Below are 12020 nucleotides of genomic sequence, written 5' to 3' on the forward strand. Positions count from 1 at the left end.
TCTGGACCACCCTGTATATATATATACACGAAGTGGCTGGCAAGCGAAGTGAGCAGGGAACCCCATAGTATATATATGTAATATACATTATATATTTATATATATATATATATATACACGTGGACAAAATTGTTGGTACCCTTCTGTTACAGAAAGAAAAACTCAAAATGGTCACAGAAATAACTTTAATCTGACAAAAGTAATAATAAATAAAAATTCTATGAAATTTAACCAATGAAAGTCAGACGTTGATTTTCAACCATGCTTCAACAGAATTATTTAAAAAAATAAACTCATGTGTCACTGTGACCATTTTGAGTTTTTCTTTCATTGACTGAAGGGTACCAACAATTTTGTCCATGTGTGTGTATATATATATATATATAAATATATAATGTATATTACATATATATACTATGGGGTTCCCTGCTCACTTCGCTTGCCAGCCACTTCGTGTCTCTGCCGCTCGAGTTGTGAAGAGGGGCGCACCCCAAGGAGACGCGGTCGCTCCTCTGAAGCCCCCTCTTAAACAGTGATACATTGGAAACAAATAGATATTTTTTTTTTTAAACCTACTCTTTGCTCGATCTGCTGCTGCCGTGCCGTGTGATCTCCATCTCGCACGGCACTTCAAATATTTAAAAGCCTGTACCACAGCTGTCCTACTCTTTGCCTCGGCACAAACTCTCATCTCGTGAGATGTGAGTTCTTGATATTTTTTAGTTTATAATTTAAAAATGGAATAAGAATCTGAAAATCTAACATCATCAATTAAAGTTCGATAAATTCTGAAAAGAATGATACCAAACATATGTATGTTTTAAAATAAGGCTGATTTAAAACGTGACAAAAAAATGATATAAAATTTTTGCACTTTTAAGCTTAGGATTTTATATATATATATATATATATATATATATATATATATATATACACACACACACATACAAAGAGAGAGTAGATATACAATGATCCCTCGCTATATCACGCTTCGACTTTCGCGGCTTCACTCTATCGCGATTTTCTTCTCATACACACTTATGTCACTACGCATGCGCTTTCTGAGAACTTTTATCTAAGCCCTATGATGGCTCCTAAACGTGCTGCTTTTTCTAAGCCTTCTGAAAATAAAACTAAGCGCCGGAGGAAGATGCTTACTATCCAGGAGAAGGTGAAACTCTTGGATATGATTAAATACCCTACAAAAGCCTCCTCACGCATATGAAAAGACAGCGCCAGCAACTGCCTATCAAGATGTTCTTCAGCCGCACACCCAGACACCCACTGCCTACTCTTAGTACTTCTTCACTGAAGACAACAACGCACCTGCTGAAGATACTGCACCACCTCTGAAGACTCTCCTACTGAGGTGGTGCCTTCATAGGTTAGTGGTTGTGTGCAATTAAATGTACAGTACAATAATCTGCTATATAAAAGCGTTCGGGATTGTCCTTCCGTCCCGTGAGTGCAAAGCGTAGCGGTATTCCGCTTATCACAGACTTACTACTTGCGGCTTGAGGTACGAAGTGACGCGATGTGAGCAGAGTTCTGGTGCTCTCATCGTTTCCTTGCTTTTGTGCGCGATGCGCTGGAAAAATAGTCAAAATTATGTCTCTGGAAATAATTAATGTTGATGGAGTACAAATGCCTCACCGCGTAGTAAATATCAGGGGAGATGGTGCTTGCTTATTCTCATCTATAGCTTATTTAGTGCATGAAACTCCGTCTTTAGCGGTACAGATTCGGGCTGACATTGTACAACTTTGGACAGGCACTTGAGGAGATAAAAAAAAACTTAGGTTTTCAGGGGATGTTATGAATGGACACTTTAATGTTCTCATTCTCTACACTTACATGCCTGATGTACACATGGAGCGCACAAAAATTGAGGATAAAAGTCGGTCGCCTTAAAAGTCGAGTGCGCCTAGTAATATAATATTTGTAATGTCTAATATGTCTTATTTTCTCTTATTTTGTCTAATATATTGGGTAATACAAGTATAATGGTGACTAAAGGGTGTTATTTCATGTCTAGAGGGCTCTAATAATGTTAAAAAACGTATTTAGAAGGTCGTAAACAGGTTTTCTATACTCTAACTGCGAAAATATTCGATTTATAAATAAAGAATCCTACTTCTCGAAAAGTCATTTATCACGGTAGAGTCTGGAACGGATTAACCGCGATAAACGAGAGTTCACTGTACGGCTGTTCTTGGGGCCCCTATACAACACTTACTCTGCATACCTCCTACTTGTCTCCCTGTTGTGGTGTGAAATTTTGCATACAAGTTGCTAAATATTTTGTATGTCTTCATTTGTAACTTAGACGAAGAGATGTAATATTAGTGTTACATTATAGATAAGAACAGCAATGGCTTGATGGTTAAGAACCCCTTCTCCTCTTTTAGGACTGAGTCTCTTTGTAATTTTACAACAGGGTTGGGGGAAGCGCCTCAAACCAGTTTGGCCAGTGATTCTCTGCAGAACTCTCTCAGTAAATCCCCGCATGGAGGCCAACTATCTAGCTGGCAAGGCTCACCTTAACAAATGGTTTTGGGGGCAGGTGTTAAGGTATTCTGTGTCCCATTGGTCTGAGGTATGGCTGTTTGGAATTGGCTTGTGTCAGAAGCCTTTAAGTATCATGACACCCTATTGGCTGTAGGGTGTGGACAGAGAATCTATAAATTTGCTTCTTTTAACCTCCCCGCTCTCTCTCTGTGTGAGATGAAGGAGCATCTCACACACCATGAACTGAAAAGGACAACACAATGAAGTTGCACAGCTCGGCAGCCATATTGAGACAGGCATGCGGCCTGTTCTGAAGAAAGCTGACCACAAATGAGGAATTAACTAACTAACAAGTCTGTGTGCCGCCTGAAACTACACATCAGCATTTATCAGGTTGTATGGTTGCCAGTATTCACTTGTACTTTGCATATTGTAATTATTTATGAATATTATCAATAATACATTGTTTAAATTGTAACTTAACTCCTGCTTGTCTTTTACTACACCTAATTGCCTGAGGGTATACATGCAGAAGGGAAGCTGGGGAGAGGTTATAAAGTACAGTACCTTATAAACAGTGGTGAGTCTGTGAGATCTGTGGCATTCTGACTTCTTAAGACTACATATTAATAATACTATAGGGAAAAGTTGAGTCATAGAGAACTCTACCAAGACAAAACAGCCCCTAATTGGTAGCGCCAGGCTCTGTGGCTCCGACTATTTCATTCTACCTCTGGTTTTATCAAAAGCTGAAAATTTCCTTCAGCACCTTCAACTTCAGTAAGCCTTTGACTGAACAAAAAAAAGGAACCTTGAAAGACGTGCTTTTCAATGTAAGCTGCTGATATGAGAAAAACTTAATTCACAGAGGACTCCTCAAGGACATCTTTACTTATACTTTTTAATGTGATGAATTCAAAAATAGAAGCAGAGGCGAGCAATACGAAAGCCCAGGTGATTATTCAAAATAGAAATAATACCCCGTGATTGATTCCAACAAGCAGCACACTACCGTGTACATGGAAATTAATCATGTTAAAAAAAATAAAATTATGCAATATATACGCATGGGGCAGCACAGAGATTATCTTAACAGCTCCAGATTCTTGGGTTCAAATCCCTGTCGTTGTCACTTGTCTATGTGCAAATGGCACACTCCCTCACATGATTGTGGATGTTCTCTCCATGGACTGCCTTAATGTTCTTTACACTGTCACTGCTTGGGAGACGACTTCAGGGCTCATTATAAATGTCATTACACTCCCAGCCAGGCGTTGATGATGTTGCCTTAATGCTTTTTTTGTTCCTCCCGCTGTATAAGCAGTGATTCAAAATTGCATCCCTAATGACATCACTTCCAGTTCCCGCCCACCTGAACCCGCCTCTTTCTGTTCTTCCGGATGAAAAACGTCTCCGCCTCAAACTAGGAGCCAGTCGAAGATTGACTCGTGTCTGTAAAGACCGCAAATGTAATTCTTTTGTGATTTTTTTTTCAAATGCGATTATATGGGGATCACTATGATGCGCTAACTATTTATCAGAATCAGAATATCTTTATTGTCATTGTAACAAATACAACGAAATTAGGTGCAGTCCCTGCGGTGTCAAAATATAACAGAAGACGTTAACTGCACATGAAACACTACTGTACAAGATGTCATCTATTGACCAGCTGCATTGGAGGTGATTAGGTGGCATGCAGTGCCCTAATACCAACAGGGTTAAACTGTTATTCAGTCTATTACTCGTCGTTTTGATGCTCCTACAGTCATATGAACCCCTCATAATTCTCTGGATTTGTTTTTCTCATTGGCTGAGCTTTCAAAGTAGCAACTTACTTTTAATATATGACATGCCTTATGGACACAGTAGAATTTCAGCAGTGACATTAAGTTTATTGGATTAACAGAAAATATGCAACATGCATCATCACAAAATTAGACAGGTGCATAAATGTGGGCACCCAACAGAGATATGACGTCAATACTTAGTTGAGCCTCCTTTTGCTCCTTTGAGCCTCTCGACGCTGTCCTCCTATGGCCTTTGATGAGTGTCTGGACTCTGGATGGAGGTATTTCTGTCCATTCTTCATACAAAATCTCTCCCGTTCAGTTCAATTTGATGGACAGCCTGCTTCAAATCATCCCATAGATTTTTGAAGATATTCCAGTCAGGGTCTGTGACGGCCATTCCAGAACATTGTACTTCTCCCTCTGCATGAATGCCTTTGTAGATTTCCAACTGTGTTTTGGGTCATTGTCTTGTTTGAATATCCAACCCCTGCGTAACTTCAACTTTGTGACTGATGCTTGAACATTATCCTGAAGAATTTGTTGATATTGGGTTGAATTCATCCGACCCTCGACTTTAACAAGGGCTCCAGTCCCTGAACTAGCCACACAGCACCACAGCATGATGGACCCTCCACCAAATTTGACAGCAGGTAGCAGGTGTTTTTCTTGGAATGCCGTGTTCTTCTTCTGCCATTCAAAGTGCTTTTTGTTCTGACCAAATAACTCCATTTTTGTCTCATCAGTCCAAAGCACTTTGTTCCAAAATGAATCTGGCTTGTCTAAATGAGCATTGGCATACAACAAGCGACTCTGTTTGTGGCGTGAGTGCAGAAAGGGCTTCTTTCTCATCACCCTGCCATACAGATGTTCTTTGTGCAAATTGCAGTGAATTGTAGAACGATGTACAGATACACCATCGGCAGCGAGATGTTCTTGCAGGTCTTTGGAGGTGATCTGTGGTTGTCTGTAACCATTCTCACAATCCTGTTCATATGCCGCTCCTGTATTTTTCTTGGCCTGCCAGACCTGCTGGGTTGGTTTAACAGCAACTGTGCCTGTGGCCTTCCATTTCCTGATTCCATTCCTTACACTTGAAACTGACAGTTTAAACCTCTGAGATGGCTTTCTGTAGCCTTCCCCTAAACCAGGAGACTCAACAATCTTTGTTTTCAGATCTTTTGAGAGTTGCTTTGAGGATCCCATGCTGTCTGTCACTCTTCAGAGGAGAGTCAAAGGGAAGGAAGCACAACTTGCGATTGACCACCTTAAATACCTTTGACCACTCATGATTGGACACTCCTGTCTGTGAAGTTCAAGGCTTAATGAGGTCATCATACCAAGTAATCAGCACTGAGCAGTGACAGGCATTCAAATCAGCACAGTGACAAGGGGACCCACATTTGTGCACAGCCAGTTTTTCACATTTGATTTAATTTCATAACTAAATACTGCGTCATTAAAAATCTTTGTTCGGAAAACACCGCAGTGCTCAGATGTTCCTAGGAAATGAAAGACATATCACTGTTATAATTTTTGTTGAAAGGAGAGTCAATTATTATGCAGGCTGAGAGGGGTTCCCTAACTTTTTCATATGACTGTAAATCTTTTACCTGATGGCAACAGTTGGGACACGTCATGAGCGGGGTGTGAGGAGTCCTGTAAGATGTTTTCTGCTTTTTTGAGGCAGCGAGAGCTGTGCAGTTCATCCAAAGAGGGTAAAGTACAGCCGATGATCTGCAATGCAGTCGTTACGATCTGCTGAAGTGTTTTCCTCTGCGCTGTTGTGCAGCTGGAAAACCCCATGCAGAGGCAGTAGCCCAGGATACTCTCGATAGAGTAGTGATAGAAGGACACCAGCAGTTTTTGTGAGATGTTATTTTTCCTGAGGACTCTCAGGGAATAAAGTCTCCGCTGAGCCTTCTTCGCCATGATGTGGACTCCCAGGAATTTGGAAGTCTGACACCCTCTCCACACAGTAGTCCCCTCCGATGTAAAGTGGTTTGATGTCCGTTTTCTTTTTCCTGAAGTCCACAACAAGCTCCTTGGTCTTAATTGTGTTCAGGAGCAGGTTGTTGTCAGTGCACCACACTGTCAGTTGCTCCACTTCGTTCCTGTGGGCGGATTCATTCTCACCAGAGATGAGCCCCACCACAGTGGTGTCGTCTGCAGATTTGAAGATGGTGTTGCTGTGGTGGGCAGGGGCGCAGTCATGCGTGTACAGCGTGAAGAGCAGGGGGCTCAGCACACAGCCCTGAGGAGAGCCGGTGCTGATGCTGATGGCCGAGGAGATGTGAGGGCCCACCTTAACCCTTTGTGTGCGGTCTGTCAGGCAGTCTTTAATCCATAGACAGGTGGAATACGGGAGTCCCAGTTGTAGCAGCTTGCACACAAATCTGTGAGGGAGGATGGTGTTAATAGCAGAGCTAAAATCAATAAAGAGGAGACGTGCGTAGCTCCCCTGGTGCTCCAGATGGGACAGGGTAGCATGCAGAGCTGCAGCAACAGCATCCTCAGTAGACCTGTTAGCTCTGTACGCAAATTGGTGTGCATCAAAGGTGGGAGGGATGAAGGACATGATATGACTCGGAACCAGTCTCTCAAAACACTTCATCAACACCGGGGTGAACGCTACTGGCCGATAGTCATTCAGGCAGGTTATGGGTGATTATTTTGGTAAAAATGTTTTTGGTATACTTGTTTCTTCTCGTTTTTACAACACATGATAAAGTTATTCATGGGTGGGTTTAGTCCAGGTACTCCAGTTTTTCTCTAACAGTTGAAAAACATGCAGATCTGGTGGACTCCTGACATAAAATTAAGTGTGTATGCGTGTGTATGCTTGCATTACGATGACCGGGCGCCCCATTCAGAGATTGCTGCTGCCTTGGGATATCCAGAAACCCTGCTCTGGATAAGTGGGAAAAGAAGACAGAGAAGAGCCGCCCCTTGCTCCATCTACTGACTCTGATTGGTCAATTGATTCCATTCAGTTTTGGCCTGATTGACATGTGGTGTTCAATCGAAATGCAATCCACGTGGAGAAGCTGCTAAGCAGAATGCAATACATTTGCTTTTAGATGCGACAAGCGATCGATGGATGAAAGATCAGACTAAACGCTTTCGTATTGCACTTTAAACCGAGTTAATAATCTTGTGTCGTAGTGAAAAAGCAAATCAATCGTTTGGTTGGACACGTTTTCATTTTGACACGATAAAACCATGTCTATTTTTGGCACAAATGATCTTATATACTTCAAAACGTATTGGGGCACTAAAAGAAATAAATGCACCAACAACTCTTCTGAATCAGTGCTGACATATTTTTACATTTTTTGTTTTTAATTTGCAATTTCTATGCAGCACATAGAAATACTTTACTGAGAAACTTAGCAAGATGATGCAGTTTGTAGGAAATTCACCTTAATAGCTCCTGGGCAATGCATTTTGTTTAGCTGTAATGCTAATTGCATGCACACTTACCCCTTGACGCAGGTGCCATCATAGCAACCAGAATCCAAAATGTCGGCGCAATGACATCTTCCTCTATTAACAGGGGCAATCTGCCAAAAATAAATAAATAAAATACATTTAAGGATATGTTGGGAATCATTCCAGTCAAAGTTATTTCTTTATACTCATGAAATTGTGAAGCATTTTTAAAATAAATTTTAGAAACTACCCAGGCTACTCTTATCTTTTACAATGGAGGTGAAGGGTACGGGGCTTCCAGCATGAACACAAAAGCCTTCCAATGTACTAAATGCCGAGTAATTGTGGGAGATTAGCCTTGGTAATCGGCTAGATGGCTGTAACGCACTCCTCTCAGGACCACCCAAAAAAGACATCAATCGATTGCAACGAGTGCAGAATGCAGCTGTTAGAATCTCAACTAGGAAAAGAAAATCCGAGCACATCACCACAGTCTTTGCGTCACTACACTGGTTACCTGTGTCATTTAGAATTGACTTTAAAATCCTGCTTATGGTTTATAAAGCCTTTAATAATCTCGCCCCATCTTATATATCAGAATGTCTGACACCTTATATTACAAATCGTAACCTTAGATCTTCAAATGAGTGTCTGCTTAGAATTCCGAGAACAAAACTTAAAAGAAGTGGTGAGGCGGGCGGCCTTCTGCTGTTATGCACATAAAATCTGGAATAGCCTGCCAATAGGAATTCACTAGGCTGATACGGTGGACCACTTTAAAAAAACTGCTAAAAACACATTACTGTAACATGGCTTTCTCATAACTTCATTTTAGTTTACTCCTGATGCTCTGTATATTCAATTAATTATCATGATTATTCATGGTGGCTCCAAAATCCGTACTGACCCCTACTCTCTCTTCTGTTCTTTTTCCAGTTTTCTGGACGCCGCCACCACCACCTGATCAAAGCTCAGTGACGTTCCCACATCGATGGATTAAAGGCCAGAAGTCCACGTGACCGTCATCATCAAGTCCTTCCATGAGAACCCTGAATACAATGAGGACTGATCATTTATGTTAGGTAGAATGCCCAGAGGGGACTGGGTGGTCTCATGGCCTCTGTACCCCTGCACATTTTATTTTTTCTCTCCAGCTATCTGGAGTTTTTTTTTGTTTTTTCTGTTCTCCCTGGCCATCGGACCTTACTTTTATTCTATGTTAATTAGTGTTCTCTTATTTTAATTCTTACTTTGTCTTTTATTTCTCTCTTCTTCATCATGTAAAGCACTTTGAGCTACATTATTTGTATTAAAATGTGCTCTATAAATAAATGTTGTTGTTTTTGGTAAGAAAGGTGAGACCCTGATGGTCACTCTGGCTGAGCTCCAGAGAACCTGTGCGGAGACGGGAGAAACGTTCAGAAGAACAAACCGTCACTGTAAACCTGGGCTTTATGAGAAAGTGGAAAGACAGAAGCCCCTCCTCAGTAGAAGACACATTACATTTACGTATTCTGGCAGAACAAAGCAAAGACAATACAGGAGTGGCTTAGGGACAACTTTGAGAATGTCCTTCAGTGGCCCAGCCTTGAACCCAATCAAATATCTCCGGAGAGACCTGAAAACAATTGCCCACTGATGGTCTCCATCTAACCTGTGACAACCTGACCTGAGAGGGCTACAGAGAAGAACGGCAGGAAAATCCCCAAATCCAGGTGTGTGAAGCTTGTCACGTCAAACCCAAGAAGACTCCAAGTTGGATTCACTTCAAGAGGAGGACTGAGTGTTTGTCTGAATATCTGTATCAGGGGGATGTTTCAGGTTTTTCATTAAATGCCCTCCAGGAGGCGCTCTGATTGCGTACTTTTAACCACAGGTTCCTTCCTCCATGGTGTGCTAAGAATTGCCCCTGAGGGTCTTTTTTGCCCACTGCTATCAGGCAATTCAAGGCTTCCTCTCGATGTGGTGCACAATATACATTTATTTTTATTTATTTACTTGTTGATTGATTGACCGTATTATCTGTCTTGTGAGTCTGTATCCTTGATTTTGATGTTTCTGCTGCTGTATGCATGCGAATTACCCACTCGGATTAATACAGTTTATCTCATCTAAAAAGTATCTAGCTGCGTTTCTGTCACTATTTAGTTTTTTTTCCTGGACGCTGTCCTGTTATGTTGCCGTCATCTTGCCCCACAGCTGGTTTGTTTTTATTTCTTTATATTACTGACACAAACTGAGATATGACACCTTATTAAAAAAAACTAACTGTATCCTGCCTTATCTTGACTGTGCAATATGCCTTGTGGCCTGTAGAGGGGGTAACAGCACCCCAAACCCCAGACACGCCTACCACAGACACAGTCCTGGCTTCAAATCTATCCATCCATCCATCCATTATCCAACCCAGGGTCACGGGGGTCTGCTGGAGCCAATCCCAGCCAACACAGGGCACAAGGCAGGAACAAACCCCGGGCAGGTGCCAGCCCACCGCAGGGCACACACACACACACACACACTAGGGACAATTTAGGATGGCCAATTCACCTAACTTGCATGTCTTTGGCCTGTGAGAGGAAACCGGAGCACCCGGAGGAAACCCACACAGACACGGGGAGAACATGCAAACTCCACGCAGGGAGGACCCGGGAAGCGAACCTAGGTCTCCTAACTGTGAGGCAGCAGCACTAGCACTGTGCCACCGTGCTGCCCGGCTTCAAATCTGGTGCCTTTTATTTAAAAACAAAGCGTACCCTTGACAGGCCTCTTCCAAACAGTGCCGTGAACGGCTTCCACTAAAAGAACCCAGCATAACAATTCCTCTGCCCCTTCGCCCATTCGTACCATCTTCCTCCACTCCCTCATTCCATCTTCTCTTGCAGCTCCGACTCCCAGGGCCAAGTGGAGGGGTCTCTTTAAACTTCTGACCCAGGAGTGCTCATTTCATTTGCATCTGGGAAGTGCATCGAGGTCAAGTGCCTCGAGCATGGGAAAGGCGCTATATAAATAAAACGTATCATATTATTATTAATATCCAGAACCACAATGGTCCTTGAGGAGTCGATATATGACATCTCAACCCTGGACCTGACAGGGCAGCCCCACAGGACTAAAATTCCCATTCTGCCCTGCACATGATGCCATCCACTTTTGGGGGGGTGCACTTTGCCCGTAATAGGTAGCCAACCCCCTGCACTTTCCTGCCCTTCAAACCTTCCCAAGCCCAACCAGTGTGTCCCGCTGTGGCTACTGCCACAATAGACTCTATCTGCAGACCCCCAGACCTTCACTCAATTGAGGAGGTTGTTGCTTCATATCAGGGGTGTCCAACTCTGGTTCTGGTGGGCCGCAGTGGCTGCAGGTTTTCATTCTAACCATCTTCTTAATTAGCGAGCCGTTTTTGCTGCTGATTAACTTGTTTTTGCCTTAGTTTAGGGCTCGTTTTTACGTCACGCTCAGAACGCGCACACATCACGGCTTCCACGCGTTCCCAGCGTTCATTTGACACGTCCTCTGAGCGGGTCCCCAGAAATTAATGTGACTTGTGCGCGAGCTGCAGTACCAGCAAAACGTCGTGGGGCACAGTGTGACAAAAGTCGGAACGTGACGTCAAGAGTCTCTGTTTACTATCTACATGTGACAGAAAGCCGCTCTGAGGATCGATGTGCGCACTTCGATGTTTAATGAATGTTTCGATGTGGTGAAGCAAAATGCCGACATACAGATGCATTTGTGGTGCTTTGATATTCAAGCATTGCATATTCCCGATCGTAATGATGCAATACATTTTAAAAGTCTCACCTACCATCTTCTGTGCCGTCTTTTTTTTTCTGGGGCGTCCTCCAGACCTGACAGCAGCGGCAAACAGCAATAAACCACCACACAGAACACATTAAATGTATGATATGCCAACTCTCTGCACATTTAGAATCCTAAGAGTTATACTCATGACGAGATGCATTAAATAAAGTATGTATGTTACATTTTACAGATAAATCGTTAATTTCGTTTAAATAATGACCACTGTTAATAATTACACATATGGGGTGACACGATGGCGGAGCGGTAGCACTGCGGTCTCGCAGGGAGTCACGTCGCTGGTATTCCCTACCTGGAATTTGCGTGTTTTCCTGCTGCGTTTCTACGGTGAGCTCCGGTTTCCTTCCAAAGATATGCAGATTGGGTGACACTAAAATGACGCCAGTGTGTGTCTGTGTGCTCGTTTTCACCTTGCGATGAGCTGATGGCCCGTCCAGGGACTGTTTCTGCCTCGTGTCCAATACTAGCTGG

At 42.7% G+C, this 12020-nt stretch overlaps 1 protein-coding gene across 1 annotated transcript in view; it reads right to left on the reverse strand.

Moving 5' to 3' along the window:
- Window positions 1-5905: 5905 nt before the first annotated feature.
- LOC120515925 overlaps window positions 5906-12020 on the reverse strand; it is a 113676-nt gene continuing 107561 nt past the window's right edge. The window contains exons 3-4 of the mRNA XM_039737299.1: window positions 7782-7861; window positions 5906-6694 (exon numbers count right to left, since the gene is read on the reverse strand). Of these exons, the coding sequence (XP_039593233.1) occupies window positions 6175-6694; window positions 7782-7861 (600 nt within the window). The 3' untranslated portion in view covers window positions 5906-6174. The remainder of the gene's footprint in view (window positions 6695-7781; window positions 7862-12020) is intronic.

Source organism: Polypterus senegalus, chromosome 15 (genome assembly GCF_016835505.1).
Source record: "Polypterus senegalus isolate Bchr_013 chromosome 15, ASM1683550v1, whole genome shotgun sequence".
Lineage (NCBI taxonomy): Eukaryota > Metazoa > Chordata > Cladistia > Polypteriformes > Polypteridae > Polypterus > Polypterus senegalus.